The sequence below is a fragment of the Rhinolophus sinicus genome, chromosome 11 (genome assembly GCF_057876585.1).
Source record: "Rhinolophus sinicus isolate RSI-liver-muscle chromosome 11, RSI-T2T, whole genome shotgun sequence".
NCBI lineage: Eukaryota > Metazoa > Chordata > Mammalia > Chiroptera > Rhinolophidae > Rhinolophus > Rhinolophus sinicus.
The window spans coordinates 6,157,291-6,181,576 of NC_142511.1; the positions used below are offsets into that span (position 1 = coordinate 6,157,291).

The window sequence follows — 24,286 nt, forward strand, 5'->3', positions numbered from 1 at the left end:
TGGGCCCCACTGCCACCGATTAGCTTATCGTGGATTTCTCTATTGACCATGTGTTTATTTGTGATTTGATCATATTTATGCATAAATATCATCTATCTGCATTATTCTCCCCAGTTAATTAATGGAAGGTAGATATACGTTACCTAATGTCCTGGCAAAATGAGTCATCATGTATGAATTTATTCCCATAGTCATTAATGAAACCACTTGTACATACAATATAAACTATAAAACAAAACGCACAAATAGTTAGAACCAAAACATTAATAAGTTCTCCAAAGGGAATCATTGTTCAATTAACCACCCACGAAATTCTTAATCTACATTTTTAAATCCTGCCTGTGAAAAATAAATTGAGGCAAAAGGACGGTTTTGTGAAAACTGATTGGATATAATATACTGAGGCAGAAATGAGTTGTCAATGTGGATGAGAAAAAAAAAAAGATTTTGTCATTTCTGGGAGGGACAGGAACCCTGAGAGGAGAGCACTCCACAGCTTTCAGCAGCAGCCATGCAAAACCAGCAAGGTGGGGGCCATCACAGACCGGTGGGGGAGAGACCCCCCGCAACGGCAGGCAGCGGAGACCACAGGTGGGGGAGGGAAATGCACCTGCCACAAGCATTTTGCTGCAACTGGACAAGAGGCGCCGTAGAAGCAGGTGGGAGCTCTGGTGGCGTGTGGAGGTGCCACGCCAAAGCAGAAACACAACCGCATTTGGAGCTGGTGGCTCTGCCATTTATCACCCACGGAATTTGGGGCCAGTCAACCACTCTGAGCCTCGGTGTTCCTCATTGAAAAATGGAGTTAATAGCAATATGTCCTCCGGAGAGCATTTCCCAGACTTGACTGACAGCAGTAAAGCACCTGAAGTGTTTCTTAAAGACACTGGCTCACAGGCTTCCCCATGGATTCTGATTCTGTCGGTCTGGGGTGGAGCCAGAGGGATTCGTAACGTCAGACACATGTGGGAAACAATGTAAAATGATAGTCAAATGTGAGTTAATGTTTCATTGATTAGTTTTAGGCCAATTCCTTGCACAAAAGAAAACTGAAGGAGCTCAGATGTTGGTTATTACACTTTTCCTTTCAAGCATGAAAAGACCCACAGTCTTGGCAAAACCACAGGTTTGTTTGAATTCCAAATTAATTCCCAGATCACGCCCACAGATATAAAGTGTAAATCCTCAGGAAAGACAGGAAAGGATACGATATACTCCATTAATACAAACAACAAAAAAAGCACACACAAAAAAGCACTCCCTCTTTTGGGAGTTAGGGCACCTGAGTTCGTTCCCTAACATGCTCTTCTCTGTTTTGATTTCTGCACATGCAAGAAGCAGAGGGTGATAGTTGCTCACAAAAAGAAGCTATTTAAAAAAACTGAACTCCTGGGGCCTTCTAGGACAGGAGCAAAATAGCAAACTAGAGAAAATCCTGAGCTGGAAATTGGATAATATCAGGAACCTCTGTATATCTACCTCCGGATTGAAGTTCCTTGGGAGGTGAGCAGGTGTTCTTAGTTTACATTATTCAAGTGCTTTTATCCTTCCCAGGGGCAGGTTTGGGATTCACCTGACTGGGAGGTGGTGAGAGTTTCCTGAGGATTTCTAGAACCTTCTAGCAACTTCTCCAGCTAGCTCACACAGAACTGTCACAAATGATATGGTACCCTAAAACTGTCAGCAGATCCACTGGGCTCTTGCAATCATTCCTAGATTCTTAGTACCACAGATGCTTCCACCACCAGATAATCCACCGGCTAGCCCATGGGATAAGGGCTTTGAGAGAAAGTGGAAAGAAAACCAAGTTTTGTTTTCCAATACGATAATGTAGTCTTCAGTCAAACTTTTTAAAGAAATTAATTTTTAAAAATTAGCCCTAAAGACATCAATATAATTAGATCCTTAGTTCAAACATTTAAAAAAAATCTTTCTTCCTTTAGTATATTGAACTAGCACTTCAGTTTTTGCTCTACTAGCTATAGGAATTGGAATGTCGTAGATAGGGTTTTGCTTTTTATGATTTCTGACAGCTATTGGGCAGTAGCATTTACATGCTCAATAACATTTACTGAGCATTTACTAAATGTCAGGTATTTTACTAAGCATCAGCTCAAATCCTCAACCGGAAATTTAAGTTCCACAAATCTAGGAAACTCACCAAAGATCACACAGCCTGTGAAAGGCGGAGCCAGGATTCGACCCCAAGTCGACCCAGTTCCCAAGTCTGTAAACTTTACTTGACTGCTGGTCCCTTTCACATTGTCAATAAACTTTCCTCTAAAATTTCCTTCCTACTTAAAAAAGTATTTTTCGAATCCAATTTTAAAAAAAGGTTAAATGTGTTATCGGGTACCATGACAAGTGCTACAAAGTAAATACAATGAATAAGTAAATATGAATAATCATGAAACATGATTTTGCCTACCATTTGTGGCGATTCTATTTTTTGTTCAGCCAGATTATAAACATCAGGAGTCAAGAGCAAGTTAAAAACGCCTTTAATTCCAGACCATGCTATCACAGCTCCCCATCTCCAATTATACTCGTAAGTCGAATACATCAGAATAGGACTCACTAACACAGTAGTAACCAATCTGTGCAGAGAAAAGCATTTAAATCACACCTTATGTATGAATGTGATTCATGGTTGGAACTATATACTAAATACTAAATTTCATGTAAAATTTTTCGGGAAAGAGAAGACAATCTAGTTTTTTGATACGTTGTTCAAACTTTCTGGAACTAACCAAATCTACTATCTTGCACATAATATTCAAATCTTGAAAAATAATGCTAGAAGTTCTATACAAATATAAGGAATGATCATTTACACCAGGGTGTACTGCTTGGATTTGGTAGTAAATTCCTGTAGGGAAACTTCCTCAAATAATATCAATCAGTTAATCGATTCCCTGAAAGGCCATGACTGTATTCAGAAATTAGGCCAGAGGACTGCAGATCATGGCCAGAAAGTAAAATTATTGTAAACACATTAACAAACTTACCGTATTTCCCTGAAAATAAGACCTAGCCGGACAATCGGCTCTAATGAGTCTTTTGGAGCAAAAATTAACATAAGACCGGGTCTTATTTTACTATAATAGAAGACCAGATTACTACACTATACTATACTATACTATACTATACTATACTATACTATACTATACTATATATACTATACTATACTATACTATATATACTATATATACTATATATACTATACTATACTATATATACTATACTATACTATACTATACTATACTATACTATACTATACTATACTATACTATATATACTATACTATACTATATATACTATATATACTATATATACTATATATACTATACTATACTATATATACTATACTATACTATACTATACTATACTATACTATACTATACTATACTACTGGGTCTCATATTAATTTTTGCTCCAAAAGACACATTAGAGCTGATTGTCCAACTAGGTCTTATTTTTGGGTAAACAGGGTAGCCCAACCAAATTTCTCTTGAGTTCCCACAAGAATCATACATTAAATGTCACAAATAATTTCCATTTGCACCTTATTTCTCTACAGATCATTTTTCTATAAGACCCTGTGACAAAATTTACATTCCGTCTTTAGGGGATCTGCACCAAAAAATTATCAGTAATGTCCTTCAAATAAGATTTCAGCAGAAATAAAACTGCCATGTTCTCAGAAACAAAAAATATATTGTGTATCAGTTGCTAAGCTGGAATTTTACAAGACAGTTTAGAGAGTTCCTGTCATTAAGAAACAGAAAAACCTACAATTACCATCTATAATGTATATAATTAATTTGGGCAACCTTCTCTGCCTTGTATTTAAGCCTTTTGCAAAGCAATTCTTCCCAACCTTTCCAGTCTTACTAAATCATATTTCTCCAAAATTCCATGAGTCCAGCCAAAATAGAACAACCTGTGTTGTTTCCTGATATAAAAAAAATGGAGGAGTAGATCGAAGGTTCTGGAGTAAGTCTACCTGGGTTCAAATTTAGGCTTCCTTTAGTAACTACGTAAACTTCAGCACGTTACTTAATCTCTCTAATTCTTCTTCTGTAAAATAGAGATGATGATGATAATTGTACTTGCCTCAAAGGATTATTATGAAGATTCAATTATTAAACGAGGCACCATATATAGGGTTTAGAATGAGGCTGTGAATGTGGTCAGTGTTCAATATGTTAGTGACGATTCTTATACCCAGGCCTTTGTTTGATTCATCCTCTCTGAAATGTCCTTCTCAACAAGTCTCTACGGAAAGGCCACCTATAGTCTAAGGGCCCCTTAGGATGATGCTCTCCAATAAAGCATTTCTTCTAGAGAGGTGGAAGCATAAGTTCACACAATATCTCTGGTACCCACTAGCCATTTGAACTTGGGCAAGGTACCTCACCTTTTTTTGGCCAGTTTCTTTATCTATAAGATAGAGAGAATAATTCTTATCTCCTAGTGTTGTAATGAAGATGAGATGAGATCGTGGATGTGTAGCTGAGTTAAACCACGTGCAAAAAAACCATGCATCTTTCTTCAACCTGCACACGAGCTCCCATGGTGGGAAGAAATGGAAATTGTATACACATCCTTCTGTATGCGAATGACTACCTGAGTTGCCTGCAGTGGCTTCAGAGGTGGCAGAAGCCACATTCCAGGAGAACATCTTAGAAAGTGAGTGCCCTTGGCTAGGCCTACCCTGAGTGGAAATGACAATGTTTTGCAAAGACACTGTCCTAAATTCTTACGGGAGACACAACGACCACGAGTGCGCAATGGCATTCTAGAAAAAGCACGCTCGTGGGAGTCAAGTTTAAATCCCAACTCTGCCCTTACAAGTTGGGTGACTCTAGGCAAGTTTTTAACCTCTCCATGCTTCATCTGTGAAATGATGAAATGACACCTACCTTATAGGGTTGTATGAATATTAACGGCATAATGTACATGGTAAGTGCTTAATAAATGGCTTTATCATAGCTATGAGGTCGGACAATTAAGTTTGCGAACTCATCCTGGAAAAAGTGCTGCATGCCTCATTGCTGACTATCACTACGGTCACCTTCAAAGTACTCCCCTTGGGAAGCTATGCACCTATGCTAGCGCCTAGTCCACCCTTCAAAGCAATTTTGGAACTCTTTCTGGAATGGCCATTAGAGCTGTCGTGGTATTACCCTTGATGTCCTGAATGTCATCAAAATGTCTTCTTTTCAGTATTTCCTTTATCTTCAGGTAAAGAAAGAAGTCATTGGGGGCCAGATCAGGTGAGTAGGGAGGGTGTTCCAATACAGTTATTTGTTTACTGGCTAAAAACTCCCTCACAGACAGTGCTGTGTGAGCTGGTGCATTGTCGTGATGCAAGAGCCATGAATTGTTGGCAAAAAGTTCAGGTGGTCTAACTTTTTCACGCTGCTTTTTCAGCCCTTCCAAATAGTTAACTTGGTTAACTGTTTGTCCAGTTGGTACAAATTCATAATGAATAATCCCTCTGATGTCAAAAAAAAAGGTTAGTAACATCGTTGCCACAAGTTCATGAACTTAATTGTCATACCTTCATATGATGATAATACATGATAATGAAAGTCAACAAAAACGTTAGGAGCCATTAATCTGGTTCAGGGGTACTCCAACTTTAACAAGCATGTTGAAACAGTTCTGTGAATCTCGAGATTGAACCCCATAAATTGGGATGGGCCCATGAATTTGCATTTCTATCAATCACATGGGTTACGCTGATGCTGATGTGCTGCCCCTTCTGATTTTATAGATGAAATCTTGAAGAGTAAATACACACACACACCCCTCATGGCACAGCAAGCTATTGTCAGGACCTTGACAACCACCCAGGCTTTCTGACTGCACGCCCAGGGCTCTCTTTCGCTGTAACCCACTGTTTCCCAATTGTCATTATGGGCTTGAGAACCTAGGACCAGTAAGAAAACTTTAAAATACAATTCTTACCTGACAATATTCACTGTTGCAAATAAGATTAAAATGAAAACTACAGTGTGCGCTCTAAAATATTTGGTTTCTCCACATCCAATTACAATGCCAAAGAAAGTGTATATTAAATGTTGGAACATGGATGAAAACATTATTAGGAACCTAGGATGAAGAGAATGGAAATCACATTTTAGCAATGTGTTTTTTTAAATAGTTCCCTTTTCACACAAAATAGTGTCTCACATATCTGCCATTCTTGTCTTAGCAGAGGTCCTTGCTTCCATCACTGCTACAATCAACATTTAAAAGTATTTTGTTGGAACTGAAATACACCCAGTTCCATATTCCCCAATACCCTCATCACACCAATACCATGGGCTGCCTCTCTCAGCAGAACAGTAAGAGCAAGGCGGAAAAGTGAGGATCCACAGCCCTCACCCTCAGGCTGGTGACGTGGCAGTGTCAGTGAGATTAGCTGGCAGCATATCAACGGTCGGGCCTGCCACAGCTACACCCAGAGCCGGGCTTGCTGCAAGGAGCCGCCAGGTTAAGCTTGACTTTGTGATGGCTGACCGGATCACCTCCGTGCCCTGTGCATGACTTCTCCCTTTGTGGTCTGCATCGGAGTCCCTTCCCTTGAACCTCTCTCCTGTCTGCTTTCCCATTTACTGAATTCCGAAACACCTTGCGAGCCTAACTCTAATCCTGTGTTCTTCACAAAACCTTCCTACGCACCCTCTGGAAGCGACCCTCCTCTGCATCCCCACCGTGCCCTTCATCAACTCCACCACGTGCTTAAGCAGAGAAGAGCATGAAGAATCACCCAGATTGCTTTCTAAAAATCTACATGCCTGGCCCCATCCCAGAGATTCTTACTGAGCATACCAGAGCACTGAGGTTAGGCCATGGGGCCGTTCTGGTTTCATGTGGTAACACACCTAGGTCACGGCCAGGTCTGACCTCTACAGACAGATCCCAAGCCACATCTCCTCTTGGACCCTCTATTGGGACTTCCCCTTCTGCTGACTGGGTGGCTGTGTCTGTCCCACAAACCAGTGTCCCTGTAGGTGGGTCTGAAGTTCTACATTCGGAAAGAAGCATTAGGAAACCTCATTTTAGCTGCAGTTATAAACTACGTTTTCGGATACAGCATTACTCCAATTAAGCAGATAGTGTGACCCTCTATTTGATTCCAATCTTCATTCAATTACTTCAGAACTCCTACAAGGAAAGGGTATGAGTGGACCTCAAATTCCAATACTCAGTTTTCTGAAAATTCAGAAATGATGGGCTAACTGGCTGAGCAGAATACCTTTTTAAATATCTCCACAGGACCTGAAAAATGTCTTACATATCGTAGGACCCCAACAAACATATAATTAATTGTTTACACTTATTATTAGCTTCTTACACAAACACATCCACCACTTAACAATGAGTGCCTTCTGAGAAGGGACTTATTTTCATAGCCCAAACCTAAGATATAAGGTCTAGGTAGGTCATAGTAGACATTGACCAAGGATGAGCTGATGAGGTGAAAGAATAAACAACTGAGTGAATAGAATGAGTAATTTATAATGAGGCTGACAGACAACACGACTTAGCTCAGAAAACTGTCCAAATTCAGACAAAATGTACATGTTCTTTGAATCCATTATTCCCAAGCTCCCGGATTTTAAAAACCAGTCAAGTGTCTTCACATTTACACAAAATTAGTATAGTTATAGGTGTCAATTTTTTTATTTTGCCAAATAGAGCTATAAAAAAAAAATACCGGGCCGGCCCGGTGGGTCAGGCGGTTAGAGCTCCATGCTCCTAACTCCAAAGGCTGCCGGTTCGATTCCCACATGGGCCAGTGGGCTCTCAACCACAAGGTTGCCAGTTGGACTCCCGCAAGGGATGGTGGGCTGTGCCCCCTGCAACTAGAAAAAACGGCAACTGGACCTGGAGCTGAGCTGCGCCCTCCACAACAAAGACTGAAAGGACAACACCTTGACTTGGAGAAAAGGCCTGGAAGTACACACTGTTCCCCAATAAAGTCTTGTTCCCCTTCCCTCCCCCCCAAAAAATACCATCTTTTATCACTGGAATTTCATTTTTAAAAAGTACCATCTTCTACCACTGGAATTTCATAAAAGAAACAACATTTTAAACATCATAAAAGTAGAAAGGACATAATTTCAAAGCAATGGATAGTCCTTTACATTAAAGTAATGAATCTTCATGGGAAAACTCAGGATCATGGCTTATTTTTCTCATTTTAACATTTGCTTTCATCCAATGTGAGAATTTCTACATCAGAGTATGACTTGGTGGGAAATAATTCTGAAATAAATCTATATTTCAGCACAGTTTCTCAGAGAAGGGCCAATTCATTTGTCTGAGAAGACAAGCAAATGGTGTTCCCTCTGTCCAGAGAGGGCCGTGTGACATTTTGTAAAGGGTAGCTAAGAGTTTTGGTGGAGCTGTACCTTTCTGCTACTTTTCTTTTCCAGCTCTTCCCATATTTGGATACTGTCATTCAGGTTTCATTAACAATGAACTTAAATGACAGTATCCTAATATGGGAAGAGCTGGAAATAAAGGAAAAAAGTATTTTTCTTCACTTCCCACAGCTCAAAATAAATTTTTATCAAAGAGTTCTGTATAAATACCACTATGGTCTCTGAGCCACTGATACTACTATTCAGCACGGGAATATCAATTAATGTCAATAATTGTTGGTTCCTCAAGTCCTTTTCAAATATAACTGGTAGTAAAATTAAAATTGAAAAGGTAGGAAAAAGTTATAAAAAGGGAGTTTTATTAGTGTCACAAAGGCAGGACCACTGAAGCACTAAATTTCTACAAAATCTATACCATGTACACAATAGGAGACTTACTTGGTAATTATTAACTTGATCCTTGGTTTAAAGCTTAAGGAATCTAAATTCAGTCCCACGGTGACTAAAGCAACCATTCCTGACATTCCAAAAAATTCCACTAGGGAGGAAAAAAAAATGAATGAAATGAGTTGCATTCAAATCTGCACACTCAGTTGAGCAAAGGATTGGTGGGAAACTCAAGGGCAGTATTTTTTGGAAATTTGCTTCAATGAATTGGCCTAAGCCTGAAAATCGGGGGTTGGCCAACTTTTTCTGTAAAGGATCAGATTGTAATAAGTATTTAGTCCTAATTTCTTTACAGGCCATACGGTCCCTATTGCCACGACTCCACGTGAAAAAGCCGCCATAGGTAACACGTAAACGAATGAGTGTCCAATAAATAATGATACAGGAATTTGAATTCCACATAATTTTCAGGACTAAACTAGCAAATGATTGTTTATTCCACTCTCTTGCTTCTCTTCCAGATACAGATATACCAGATATACCTCTCCTTTCCTGCCTCCTAGCCTCGGGTAAGGGCCAGCCACCATTTTGAGACACAGTAAATTAGACTGTTGAACTGGAAAAGACCTCAGGAGCATCTCTCCCAACTTTCTCATTCTAGAGATGGGTTATTAAGGGTCAGAGCAGGAATCACTGAGTGCTGATTCCTCCTCCAGGGGACTGCCAGTGACTAAAGACAAGGTCAAAGAATGGAGTTCAGAAAGAGGAAGAGTAACCACATAGAGGAAGAATGCAAAGGGAAAGGACAGGTAGTTAAATTAAGGGAACTTGGAGAGACCAGGAAAGAGCTGGAGGTGGCAGAAAGATAATATGACCAGAGGCACAGAGGGGCCACAACAAGGGGAAGCAGTTGGGGAAAAGCAACTGGATTCAAGGTCAAGGGATACGGTGACGAACGAAGTTCACACTGAGGATGGCATTTGTTTGGTATTTGTTTCTGCCTTACCAAGGTAGAAAATCATGTACACCATCGAAAAGTAAAGAACGATATTAGTCAGTGTGTTGCTATAAAGGTCAGTGAATATAAAATGAATGATTCTTGCACACCAATATCCACACATTATGCTTCCTGAGACGTTCAAGATGAGGTCCACGAGGATGTGGTACTCTAGAGAAAGGAAACAAGAAAAAGCAAAGTTGGACCTGTTTCTTTCATTGATGACATTTGGGTCTACACCCATTGATTTGCTCTTGAGATTTTGAATGGAGACCTTGTTCTGCAGCAGATGGGAGTTTCCTATGAGAGCCTGGCAAAAGAGGCCCTCTGGGGATATATTTCCCGTACGGTCTGCAGCTTGAGGGTTGCTTATCCAGGCATGGCAGACTCAAATGCCCTCAGAAGCCAGTCATGGAGAATAAAGTGAAAAGCCTGTGACAAGCTGGAGAGTGAAGGTCCAACCAAAAGATACCTGAATATCCACCCAAATTCAAATGTTTTATGAATTACGTAAGGGCCAAGCAAACCTTGCTGGGGTCCCCACCAACCTGCAGTCCGTTTGTGACCCCTTCCCCCAGCGCAGGTGGCATTTGGGAAATGGAGAGAGGAAATTTTCCATAGTCGCAATAACTTGAGTCTGTCTAGAATCACCTCCAGGATGTGATGCTCCAGTACTGCTTGAAATACTCAGTTTCCACACTCAGACTCAACTCCAGGATTGAGCCAATGCTTAGCATCTACTCACTGAGATCCAGATTGATCCAGGAAAGAAGGAAATCTGAGCCCCAGAGAACAGTGTGTGTGTGTGTGTGTGTGTGTGTGTGTACTCACACACATGCGTATTGAGGGAGATGGAATAATTTAACACTCTTTCCCCTTAGTATCCAAGAAAATACACACAGTTGGCATGTAATTATTTTCTCGTGGCCTGATATGCTATTTTAATTGGTCCAAGTGCAGAGAAAGCACTAAAGTTAAGACATCTTGAATGTATAATACTTAAATTTCAGTATGAATTGGAATGCGCCATACATGATTTTAGAAAATATACAGACAAAAATATGCTCCTACCCCTAAATACAGACATGTGAAGTATGTTGTTCCGAAAAAATCCAAAAATAATGGATGTGAAGCTACAGACGATCATTGATTCTCCTCTAATGATATCGGTATACATTTTGGAAATACCTGGAAAAGGAAATATAAAATATAATTTAATATGAAAACAATGCTCTGAAACAGGAAACACAAAAACAGAAGAGAAGGAATATGCTAGAAAAAAAAAGAAGGCAGCCATGACTGGGATGGGTCTGTAAGACAATCACAATCGCTACTTTTAATTTGTCCACTGTGCCTTCTATATCTCCAATGGCAAAGGAACATGGCAGCGGCACTCTTTGAAGTGTCCATAGCCTCAGATCATGCTTGAGCTTCAGAAGGACACTACACTTCTCAGGACACTACGTTTAGCTTCAATAAACATGAATCGTTAGACCCCACAAGAATCCCATTTTAGAAATAAGTACACGGTATGACCCAGCAACTCTACTCCTAGACATATATCGAAGAGAACTGAGAACACATGTCCACACAAAACTTGGTACATGAATGTTCATAGCAGCATTACTCATAAGAGTCAAAAAGTGGAAAGCACCCATAATCCATCAGCTGATGAATGGATACAACATGTGCTCTATCCCTACAATGGAATATTATTCAGCCACAGACAGGAATGAAGCATCAACTGATACATGTTGCAACATGGATGAACCTTCAAAGCAGGACACTAAGTCAAAGAAGCCAGACACAAAAATCACATATTGCACAATGTGATTTATAGGAAACATCCAGAATAGGTAAATCCATAAACAGAAAATTGAGTAAGTGGTTGCCAGGGGGTTGGGGAGTGAGGGAACCAGGAGTGACTGCTAATGAATAAGAGATTCCTTTTGGGGGTGCTGAAAATGTTACAAAATTAGATAGTGATGATGGTTGTATAACTCTGTAAATACATTAAAGACCACTGCATTGCATACTTTCAAAGGGCGAATTTTAAGGTATGGGTGATATCGCAACAAAGCTGCTATAAAAAAAATAAGTACAAAATCTTATTGGCACTTAACATTCATTAACAGTTAAGGTTAATAGAAAATGTAATCAAATTAGTTGCCTAGTGATACACAACTTACACGTAGGGTGCTACTGACTGGTACCAACCTATCCAGTATCCATTCCCTGTTCTTGGTAACAGTACTTGTTTTGTTCAGGGTGGGACCATGCCCAGCTAAACAACTACTTTTCCCCAACTTCCGGCTTCTAAGAGTCGCTACTAAGATATAAGTGGGAGTTACTGAGTGGGACTTTGAGGAAATTTCTTGGAGGGAGTGGTGACTTAGCTGACGGGAACATCTTTGCAAAAGTCTCCCAAATGATAGGATTTTACAGAATTTCATATTACTCAGTGTCTGATTGTGGAATTTCTGTTATTCCTGCTTCATTATTGTAGCCAATAAAGAAGCAAAGATAATAAAAGGCAAGATAAGTTACAATCATCTCGTCTTACTTCGTATGACTAACGTCGACGAAACACAAATATGCGGGTTAAACAGGGTTGGAGAGTATTAGCAGATTTGACTTAGCTGGTCAAGCAATCCATTCATCCTCCCCTCGAATTCAGTGAATGAACCAGGAGCAAGTAAAATACATGGTTGTGTGTATGAAGTTTTTAATATGATAGTTATAATATTCAGAGTGAGTATTATTTTAATAGCAAAACACCACAAGGATTACTCCCCACATTTGTATTGCTTTCATGTAGAACTAACTTAGATTCATGAATTCATTGTAAAATTTGGAAAAGAATAAAACAAGAAATCGTGTGTAATTCCACAACCCAGATAGAACCATTTTAACGGTGCAGTCGTTTTCAAAGCATCTAATTCTTTTCACTCAGTTGAGATCATACGAACACTTTGTCTTTTATTCCTTTACAAGCTCCTGTTCCAGATTCGTTTTAAAGTGAAAACTGTTTGAGCCCTATGCACTCTTTTAAAGCAGGTAATAAATAGACAAATGCCTGATAACTCTCATGTGTACATCCACTAACTTTTCTTAGTGGGCCAATGCAGTTTTTACAGCGCACGAGGGCACCACATCGAAAGAAGCACCATTCACATTGTAGGAACTCTACTTTTGTATATTCTAACGATAGTTTTAGGCATATGGAAAAAATATTTTTCCTTAAAAAAAAATGCATGTATTATGACAATTAGATAGACGTAAACTGTTCTGAAGATAGGACCATATATCTAACTCACACATGGGGCTTAGATGATGGCTCTGTGAGACTGTGAGAATGATTTTCCCCCATAAAAATCAGTCAAATTTGCTTTTTTAGGAAAAAAGGTTATTGGATCCAGAACCCATGTACCACCTGACATAAAGATAACATCAACCAAATACCTTTGCTAGTTTTCTTTTCAAGAAATAGGAGAAAAAAAGTTTTTTTTAATATGGAAACTGTAGTAAGTAATTAAAGTTTATAGTTGATTGTAGCCACTTTGAATCAAGAGATTACAGAAAAGGGAGAAGGAAGAGAATATAAATGATTAAAAGGGAAAGACAGGTGAAGGAAAGAAAAACACTGAACTTAGAAAGAAAGAGAGAAGGAAAAGAGGACAGGATCAGACTCTGAGAAATATCTTGTGACGATTTAGAATATTACCATGACAAGTGTCTTAAAGCCTCCTGTTTTCTTAGTTGTAGGTATAAGAGGGTATAAAATGGAAATGTCATTTGCTATAAAGGTTGGAGGTCTCCCCCTCCAATCATAAGGCAATATATTTCCACTAAATATAACCAGTACCTTAAAATTGGTAAGAAAAATATTTCTGAGTCAAAAACAGAAACGATGGCATCTAACCATTTCATGTTTGTATTGCTGTGTAAATAAAACACATATATATATAAATAATAAAATAAGTAGGGGGATATTTCAGAGTGAAATCATCTTTTACCAAATACGATAGTAGGTATGCAGGACCCCAAACCTTCTTGGGAATAAGCTTCTACTGAACAACGTACTTGCCAGACTACACTCTTACCCCATTTCTTTTCAATAAACTATGACCCCCCCCCTCTACCCCCTGCCCAACGTCAGCTCATCCAAAATGGAGTTCTAACAAAATGTAGAGAGACCTTGAAAAAGTTTCACTGGGGTAAAGCAGGGTCTCTACCTTATGGCTTAGAATTCAGTGGAATGGAATAAGAATGCTTATTTTTATCACCTTCTAGAAGGGTTACATTTTCTTCTTGAAAAAAATCCTTTGAGATTATAACTGGTGTTATGTAATCCAGATCGGGAGTGGGTGTGCTTGCAATGCACCCTTCAAGTCAATCAATGTTCCATCGTCAAGAAAAACAGCACACATATCTACTCTGCTGGATGCACAATTTGTAGCAGAAAAGTAGAACCAAAAGAAAATAAATCATCCTCTTATCTTCAAGATGAGAGAAAGAAGTAAATCTGACATACCGATGGTTTTCAGCGAATTCACAGAATGAACAGGATCCGTAATGGCAATCGTCATGCTAAAGAGCAGGCAAGACTGCAAATCCCATGAGTCGTTATTGAATTTCATAACCACATTTCCAACAATGACGACTGCCACAAAACAGCTAATTAATCCAGTTAACAAGACCTGTGAAACCAGTTCATTACACAGTATTAGATTTTCACATCTAAAGATGACCCAAGTTCATTTACTTATGTAAGAATCAGATCTTGGTTATATATTTTATACGATTCCTCTGGATGATAACTTTGAAAGGTATTCTAGTTTACCTGCCTCAAAGCAACCGTGCCCTCCCAACAAATGAGATCCTACCCTATTGTTAAAAGACCAATTGCCCCATCTTTCTTGTTGCTAGGCCAGCTTAACAGTTCTCAACATCAAAGTGTTCTTAAAATGGAAGGCAAATTTCTCCTGCTCCTGTGTAAAACATTTCCTGGTTACCTCAGTGTCGGTCTGCAGGGCTCCAGGCAGAAAGGCGAGAAGCACATGCCAGCTGATTTGGTCCCCTGCCTAAGGGCATTCTAGAAGAAACCTTATTTGGCAAACTTTTTGATAGTACATTTTATTGGCCAAACTTTTCTAAGGGTACCACATATGTCAGGGATGCCGGGAAATGTAGTATTTCCCAGCGGGCCCACTACCATATCAAACAAAAAATAGTAAGTTTCTGTTAGAAAAAAAGGGGAGAATACATATCAAATAGGCAATCGGCAGCGCCTGCCTCAAAAATGGAAGTAAAATGTAAAACTTCTAAACAAGCAGAAGGAACAAAAGGATAAAGGAAACTGAATCAACTGAATTGACTATGAAGGGAACAAAGCATGAGGGAAAGCATGGTAAATACAAAGTACAAAACCATATGGGAGAAAAAAGTCCAAATCTATTTCCTTTAATTTTAAAAAAAATTTATCTTTAAATTTACATCTAGTAATAGTCATTCTTTTGGTGTACAGTTATATAACTTTTAACAAATGCACACAGTCCTTTAACCATGACCATAGTTAAAAAACAAAACAGATCCAATACTCCCCAAAACTTCCCGTACTGCCCCTTTGTAGTCAATTTCTTCCCCTCATGCCCAGTCCCATGAAACCAATAATCTATGCTCCAAACCTGTCATCTTGCTTTTGCTAGAAGGAAGGTCTATGAGTGAAATTATACAATATGTAGCCTTTTGAGCCTCATTTTCTTTCTCGCAGCATAACACATTTGAAATTCTTCCATGTTGTATCTATCGATACTGTTCCCTTTTTATTGCCGAGTAATATTCCCTTGCAAGATGTATCAAGCTTCATAATTAACAAAACAATCTACAGAGCAAATTTCGACCTCTGCACTCAACAATTAGAGAATACATACTTTTTGTAACACAAACACAGAACATTTTGGAAAACTGATCGTGTTCTAGCCCACGAAACAAATCTCCACAAATCACAAAAATCGACATACAAGGCACATTCTCTGGTCACACTGTGATGAGAGAAATAGTAATAAAAAGCTCTATTTGGAAATATTAAAAACAATTTCTAAATAACAGGTCAAAAAAGTACAATAAAGTTTAGGTTGGACTGGGATGATAATAAAAACACTAAAAACAAAACATGTGGGATGACTCTAGAAGAGTAGTTACCGGAGAATTTAAAACCTTAAAGGTACAAAAACCAAAAATAAAAAAGCTGAAAAATCAAACAACTAATATCTAACTCAAGATGTTACAGGGGGGAAATAAAATAAAATAAAACCAAAGAAAGTAAAATGTTCTTTGATAAGAAAACTAAAATAGTCTGGCAAGCATGGTTAAGAAAAAAGAAAGGCACAAATAAAACAATCTTAGCAGCAAAAATGGGCAAACATACAGCTACAGCTGAGGTGAAGTCAGCTGTGGAATTAGAATGCAGGTTCTGCCATTTCTCAGCCAGGTTTGTGACCTCTGACACGAAGTCTGCTTATGTGTGAATGGGGATGATAGTTACTCAGGGCCCAGCCAAAGTGGTCAATCAGAAAATAGTCATTGATTCTCCCTCCCTTCAGCTTTCTTTAATTATTGGTTATGCAGAATGAGGAGGGTAAAACAACTACAAATCTGTGAATTATTCGTCTTCTTTATAGGTAGTCATAGGTCTGCCAACATGAATAAGCAAGAATTGACCACAACTTGTTTTTAAAATGTGTTCTTACCTGCCAAAGCACATTCTTGAGTATATAAAAGTCCACGTCCAAAGCAGCCATAAATATAATTAAAGGTGAAAAATAACAATAAAGTGAAAAACTTGATGTTCTTAGAAGAGGGTAGATAATTTCGTGCATCTAAACTAACAAAAGCAAACAAGAAATTAGTTTGCTGCCATTTTGAAGTTTCAGAAATTAGGTTGACAGTACATCGATCAATATAAATCTTAGCATATTCTAATGTGCAACTATTGACAGGTTATCTACGAGGCTAGTCCCGGGAGTCTTGGGGTAGATTTCTTGACCCAACTGTCCAGATGGATTATATGTATAGTCCCGTATTCATTAGAGAATTGTGTGACTTTGGGCTACAAGAACATTGCTTGTGATAAGTAATCGGTGTTTTCAAAAGTGGAAACCCCTACCAGTGGTGATCTGAGACCATTTTGGGTGATTCACAGGTAAGTATTTTTTTATTTGATTGTTAGAGATTTATTCGAATTTGAATTAAGTGGGGAAAAAGGAACCTGGCATAGGTACTTGTGATGTTGCAGACATTTGCTTAGGATTTTAAAATCTTTCAGTGAGTCAAGTAGAGAAAAATAATACACAGATACTAGGACAGATGTGTATATGGGAGATAAATCGTGAAGGTTGTACCCAGATGAATGGAAAACACAGCAACAATGACTGAAGTGTAAGGCTTCCCACTTAAAAGGTTTTGGTCCCAACTAATAGCTTAATCTTCATTACTTAACCTCTCTGTGCCTCAATTTCCTCATCTGTAAAATAGGAATGGAGTAACCACTTCCAATGGGTTGCTGGGATGACAAATGCGTTAACTCGAGAGTTAATAAATTAATAAATACAAAGCACTGAAAGGGGAGCCTGGCACATAGCAAATGCCCAGAAATGCTCGCTGGCAGCAGTGGTGGTGTTTCAGAAAACGAACTAGAGGCCTCTACAATCCTAGACAGGTACAAGCATGGTCTCCATGTTCAGAAAAATGACAGAATGCGTGGAGACAAAGCGTTATTGATCGTACCGCTATGCATTTGAAATCAGGAGTTAATAATGAACATTTTCTTTTATCTATATTATACATGACACATATTTGCCGTTTAATCTGGCAGTTAGAAAAGAGCGGCCATGCTTCCTCACAAATCCCGGCTGCCTTTGATCTCTAGTCTCCACAAGTGCTGCAGACAATAGCAGGAAGAAGCCAGTTCACATACAGGAGAAAGAAACCAGGGTGAGGCTCCAGAGGTGATGGAGAACCCAAAAATGCCACTGGATTTTCCTCACTTGCAGGTTAGTGTTTTTTCTTAAGCATCTCTAACTTACGTCTCCTTGACTCTATGGTTTTTTCACTTTCAAAAATTTTACTAACAGAGGAATATTTTTCAGTAGCTACTCACATAAAAAAAAAAAATTCCATATATTCAGGGAGAGAGGTGGGAGTGGACCTGCTTTGGGGTCTTTTTTCTTTCATGTATTCTCTAGTTGATTATACATACATACATTATACATACATTACCTCAACAAAATTGTAGGCCAGATGTCCTATCACTAATCCTGCCAGAAAAAGAATTGCCAAGACAATGACTTCAGAATTCTTTAAGCATGCCTTCAGAAATCCTAAAGAAATACATGTATCTGTCACTGAGACATAACATATAGTTCCAAAACAATTTCATATCTCCTCTCTGGTGATTTAATTTTAAACTTCCCCTCAGCGTCATCTCATTATGAATAAATAATTGACAGTTGCTACAAATGCTCTCTCTTAACTATAAGACACACTTAACTATGAGGCATTTCTAACAGGTGAATTTGGAAAACATTGAAGTTCCAAAAACATTAGGATCACCGTACAGGTGTCTTACCTATGGATCTAATGAAGAATTATGAAAAGCCAAACTTCATATCTACGTAGCATACCTTATATTAATAATTACTCATCCTAACATATATTCTATAGTTTTTCCTGAAAGCCGGAAATTTTTTTTTTTAACTTAGTGAGTTTCAATTTTTTTTTTTTGTTTTTTTTGTTTTAGATTTTATTGGGGAAGGGGAACAGGACTTTATTGGGGAACAGTGTGTACACCTCCAGGACTTTTTTCCAACTCAAGTTGTCCTTTCAATATTAGTTGTGGAGGGTGCAGCTCAGCTCCAGGTCCAGTTGTTGTTGCTAGTTGCAGGGGGCGCAGCCCACCATCCCTTGCGGGACTCGAGGAATTGAACTGGCAACCTTGTGGCTGAGAGCCCGCGCTCCAACCAACTGAGCCATACGGGAGGCCGCTCAGCTCAAGGGTGCCTTGTTCAATCTTAGTTGCAGGCGGTGCTGCCCACCATCCCTTGCGGGACTTGAGGAACTGAACTGGCAACCTTGTGGTTGAGAGCCCACTGGCCCATGTGGGAATCGAACCGGCAGCCTTCGGAGTTAGGAGCATGGAGCTCTAACCGCCTGAGCCACCGGGCTGGCCCCTGGAAATACTTTTAACTGACCTCTGACCATAGGGTAAACTGCTTTCACCAGACAAGTAACAAAAGACACTTGTTAATTCTGTCTACAAGCATTTTCTTGCCTGAAACTCTCTGCTCTAAGATTACTCCATTCATTCTTTCCAGAAGCAATATACAGACTATATTTCAATTACTTTATGCCTCGGGCAAGATTCACTACTATCCCAGATTGTGCATTTTCTGATTTCTCGCGATAGGTCAAGCCAAGTCAGTAAATATTTATTGAAGATTCTTATTTGGAAGGCCAGAAGGGGCCCTATTTCTGCAGGGCCCTTTACTGCTGGAGCACTTTCCTCCATGGAATCATCGAGGATTTGGGGCTCGTGAAGTTTATGGTCACCAGCACCTCGTACAAAGTCATTAGGGAGAGTTTTAAAGACCCCAGAGAAACCATTTCACTCCCTGATACAATGAGTAAAATTGAAGTTTATTGTGTGTGTTTGCTTCTTTGCTTGTTTCTTTATAGTCTTCCTACTTCCGGAAAGGATTTCAAAGCAGCTAACATTTTTTCCCAAATAAAACTTTTTAAAGGGGGGCTAGAAACTTCTCTGATCGCTAGCCTTGAATTGTGGAATCAAGCACTTGCATTTTTGACAACGTTATTTTATCTGCATGAATATCATTCAGCATACCTTCTACATTCTTAATCATTGTTTGAGAAGTTTTCACTTGTGAAGCCTTTCCTAATTCCCCGATAGGGGTGGGTTGGGTGCTGCATCTTTCCCAAAGAAAAATCACATCAAAAGCCATAATAGAACAGAGAAAATGGATGACGCCGACTATGCAAATTGTGAATCGTTCTGTCTAGGTTCTATTTGCCCCCATGCCCCCCCCCCCCCCCACATCCCAGATATTTTGGTCGGGTTCGACCTGGCTGGCAGGCAGGATGAGGCTCTCCGGCCTCGTTACCTGAGATCTCTGACCATACCTTTCAGTTACACTAAGCGCATTGCACCGGAGTGATTTATTTGCCTGTCCTCCCACCAGCCGTGAGAGGGCTTCCTGAGGCTAAGAACTGTTTTATTCTCCTATGTCTATGGCACTGCCTGTGCTCAGCAAATGTGACTGAGTGAAGGAACACAGTGTAGGTGCTACTTAGAATTAAATGAAGCTAGACTGACAGCATTCAGTTACATCTCATCATTTCATTGGACCCCTTTTTTGATGGAGCTGTGATTACTTTCTGCACTGACAAAGATTCAGAGGGCAGAGGAAAGATGACATTTAAACACCATGACCTACCTCCCAGAACAATTATGGAACATAGGAGCGCTGGAAAATGCCTATTTCCGAACGTATAGTGAGCCGACCTTCCGCAGATTAAATCAGACCGGTTACCTCCTTTTACATCCCAGAAGGAAGAGTTCGTTGTTGCCATTGCTTTTTCAGTCCTTACTTGATGAAGTCATACGGGAGTTATTATTGACACTTTCACGACTACTGACCAACCTGTTCTAATATGCAGAAGAGAAAATGAGACTTGCCAGGACCCAATGCACCCAGTCTTTCTACCTAAGACTGCAGTACCCCCATATCTGAGCACATTTCTTCTTGCCGCAGGGCACATGCTAATACCTCCTGGTTCAGCTCTTGCTCCAATAACATTTCATAGCAACACGAAGAGCATGTTAGCGCTTCTTCCTCAGACTACATATATATGCGGGAGCCACTGTACAGATTTTTGCACTGACGGTTGTTATGACATGGTAACGTGTTTGCCTTCCCCATGGGACAGTAACTTTTTCAAGGGCTAGGGCTGAATATTAATTTGTCTTAAGGCTGTGCACATAGTATGTGGCATGTAATAGGCTTTCCATTAATATTTGATGAACTGAACTCTTTCCATGGGTACAAATCCTTCTGGAATTCCCTTTTACTACTGCAATCCCATCTCCCCTTTTTCCCCTTCTCGGGTCTCTTCAAATCCAACATGGCAAATGAGGTCAACATTGAGTCACGCCCGTGGCTGTGGGGTGGGGCGGGGGTGGGGTGATGAATAACCTAAAAACCAAGGAAAAGACTAATGCTGAGGTTTGATCCTATGGAGCTTTGAGTGAATTAGCAAAAGTCCCCACTCCTGACAGCAGGGCTCAAATTAAGGACCCAAAGCCGATGACAAATAGGAGTCAAGGAGGAACATGGGGGTGAGAAACTCCCCCTGCAAAGGAAGGAAGTAGGAAAAGAGAAAATAGAAAAGGATGGATGAAAAAGTGAGAGGGGAAACAGCAGTATTGAAGAGGGTTAGAGCTCAAGAAAGAAAGAGAGAGCATATATTCACAATATATATGAGGAGGTTCTGTCTACATGGTCAATGACAGTTTCAGCTATTATGTCAGAGCCCTGGATTTCAGCCCTAACCCACCCCCACCCCACCCCCACATTGGTGCCCTATTTGGTGGTCCTGCGAAGGACTCGTTCTGTTTTATTTTTCCTTGTGGCCAGCCTTAACCTAACAATTCCTGAGGTTCCTGACGTATCCCTGATGATATTTAGAGCTCATCTTTGGTTCTCTGCTTTGTACTGGTTTGGTCTACAAACCACAGTGATTCCAGTGGGAAGCATAGAGCGGGCCAGAAATGAGATGTGGAGTGCTTCATCTCCAAACCCTTACACCTGTCTCTCAGCTAGCCCTTGGCATCTTCACATCCTTGTCATTACAGCATCACTCTCCAGTCAAGTTCTTCTTCTAACTACCAAGACCAGCAGTACCTTCTACCAAGCCTCAGCTGGTTCAGAGCTGAAATCCAGGTGAAGGCTGTTGGAAATCACAAAGAAGGATGCTCTCTGCGTCTGTTTGCCAGGAACAGAACTGCCAACTGATATCTCACCTATTTCCATGCCTAATATCCCATTGGTTGCTTGCCAATTTGCTTTCATTCTGATTGGCTACATACATTATTGCCACCGCCAATCCAGAAGCAGCTAAGTGAGTCAGTTCCAGGGAAGCTTGCATTTCTTATTGCTCAAGCTGTGTCTAAACCTGCAACTGTCTTAACTGATTTTTCTTTGCCTGACATAATAGCTGAAACAGTCATTGACCATGTAGACAGAACCTCCTCCTATATGTATTTTGAATATATACTGTTTTTCTTTCTTTAGCTCTAACGCTCTTCAATACTGCTGTGTTTCCCCTCTCACTTTTTCACTCATCCTTTTCTATTTTCTCTTTTTCTATCTTTCCCTCCTTTTCAGGGGGAGTTTCTCACCCCCATTTTCCTCCTTGACTCCTAGTTGTCATTGGCTTTGGGTCCTTAATTTGAAGAAACAATATCACCCACTCTTCATAGAAGAACAAATGCATCCCAAATTCCGTGATGCCTAACGTACATAGTTTTGCCTCAAATCTAATCGTTAAAAACAAATACGGTACAAATTTAAACAGATGAACATTATTAATCAATCTGTAGTTTAATTTCAAGGAAGTTATTTTGTGACAGTGAAATTCTGCTCTCTCATTCCTGTGCTCCATTAATCAAATCCTCTTCCCCAGGGCAGCAAGGATAACATCACAGCAGTGAGATTATCAATCTTCACTCTCCATCACTAGGTATCAAGGGAACTTGGATAAATCGAAGAACTAATTTCTGTTTGAGACTAAATAGTTTCAGTCAACAGCTCTGTCTGCCCCTGACTGCAACCACCACCATGGGCACCCACACACCATTCCCCCAAATATTTGCTTTACATTTTGTTGTCGGTGTCTGGTGTGGTTCTTTTAAGTGAGGGCCCGTCTTTACCACAACTCCCTAGGTCCATGTTAAAAAAGAAAAAAGAAGTGTTCTTTACAGGCTCTCCTGGGAGACCCATTCCTTGCTCTCTCCCATCCTGCCCTTACTTAACTCTCCTACTTATCAAGTTCACTACCCCTTCTCCCATTTTCACCTTCACCTTGTCTATACTGCTTATCACCTTGATTTCTCTCAACTGCACTGCCTCCAATCATTTTGAGTGATGTTCTTCCAGGTTCTACCTAGTTCCTATCCTACTGCTGTCTCCTCAGTCTGACTTGGTTCACCTAGACCCTACAGGTAAGACTCATGCAGTTTTACCCTTCAAAATTCAGATTCTCCATGACTTTTTAGTGAAGTCCTCATGCTTGGAGAACACTTGGACAAAATTCAGAGTCGGCTCTTGATTATGTATAGATCTGAGAGCTAGAGATAGCACATAACTGAAATACAGAGATAATCAAAATTCTCTACATTACGATCTTTTCCATAAAGTTCGAAAGAGCAATAATAAATATATATTCCACCCTTTTGGGTAGAGCCAACTGAGCAGACTTTAGTAGCTCTGGGAGTTTCCCAATCCTGTCTTCTGATAATATACCATCTGACTGAGACAAGCACGTAACACAGGTTGGTCAGTCAGTTTCCCATTTCCCCCCCACCCCCACCACACCCCCACCCACACACACTATGGTTGGTTTAGGGATGGGCATGGGACACGGACAGGACCAATCAGATGGTTTGTTAGCTCGATGTATACACCATTATTGGGAGAGTGTTGTTCTTTCCATTTGGGTTTCTTCTGATAATGACTGCCTAAGCAGCTGGAAGCCATCTTCCCAGCTGCCCTGAGAAGCCCACCTCAAGTCTAAAAGGGTCCATGAGGCACCATCTTACTTAACAACTGACCTCACAATCCCACCGGAGGTTTCATCTCTTCTCAGAAGTCACTTCTTAGTTTGAAAACTTTCTGCCACCTAGCAAGGTTAGGAATGAGAAACAATTTTATTTTCAAACTCACCAAGTACTGGCTCCTTTATATTTCTTTGAGATTTTATTTGCAAACTCACTACTCTTCTTCAGCTCAATTCATCTCCTCTCACATTTTAGTAGAAGCCACGTGGTACCTGAACACTGCCTGGAAGAATCCTTAGCGGGATCACTGAGTTTATTACTTAGAAAGCAGGATGGCCAAACCTACCGCCATCACATAACAAGGGCCCCTTTTCTCCAGCTTCTAGTGACACTTTCCTCTCTTTCCTATGAATTCCCACTGACAGCCCCCCTAGAAGCCCTTCAAGATTCTGCTAAGTATCTACTTCAGGCCCTGCAGGCTTTCACTAACACTCCCCTTTAGGCCCCTCTGGCTCCTTCCCACTGCCCAGACCTAAAAAGGCAATGCCACATATTTGGGGGTTTGTTATGTCAATTTCTCACTTCCAGGTTCCAAAATTTGCATGTTATAGATGCTGTGTAACAAACAGACACAAAACTTTGCAGCTT

The 24,286-nt window shown here is 40.0% G+C and overlaps 1 protein-coding gene across 1 annotated transcript in view; it reads right to left on the reverse strand.

Annotated features, from left to right (window-relative positions):
• Positions 1 to 24,141, reverse strand: part of SLC9C2 (solute carrier family 9 member C2 (putative)) — a 63,567-nt gene extending 39,426 nt beyond the window's left edge. The window contains exons 1-11 of the mRNA XM_074322251.2: positions 23,693 to 24,141; positions 20,298 to 20,509; positions 18,067 to 18,167; positions 16,539 to 16,667; positions 14,321 to 14,486; positions 10,858 to 10,974; positions 9,796 to 9,957; positions 8,841 to 8,940; positions 5,977 to 6,120; positions 2,429 to 2,597; positions 144 to 225 (exon numbers count right to left, since the gene is read on the reverse strand). Coding sequence (XP_074178352.2) covers positions 144 to 225; positions 2,429 to 2,597; positions 5,977 to 6,120; positions 8,841 to 8,940; positions 9,796 to 9,957; positions 10,858 to 10,974; positions 14,321 to 14,486; positions 16,539 to 16,667; positions 18,067 to 18,167; positions 20,298 to 20,433 — 1,306 coding nt within the window. The 5' untranslated portion in view covers positions 20,434 to 20,509; positions 23,693 to 24,141. The remainder of the gene's footprint in view (positions 1 to 143; positions 226 to 2,428; positions 2,598 to 5,976; positions 6,121 to 8,840; positions 8,941 to 9,795; positions 9,958 to 10,857; positions 10,975 to 14,320; positions 14,487 to 16,538; positions 16,668 to 18,066; positions 18,168 to 20,297; positions 20,510 to 23,692) is intronic.
• Between the last annotated feature and the right edge of the window lie 145 nt (positions 24,142 to 24,286).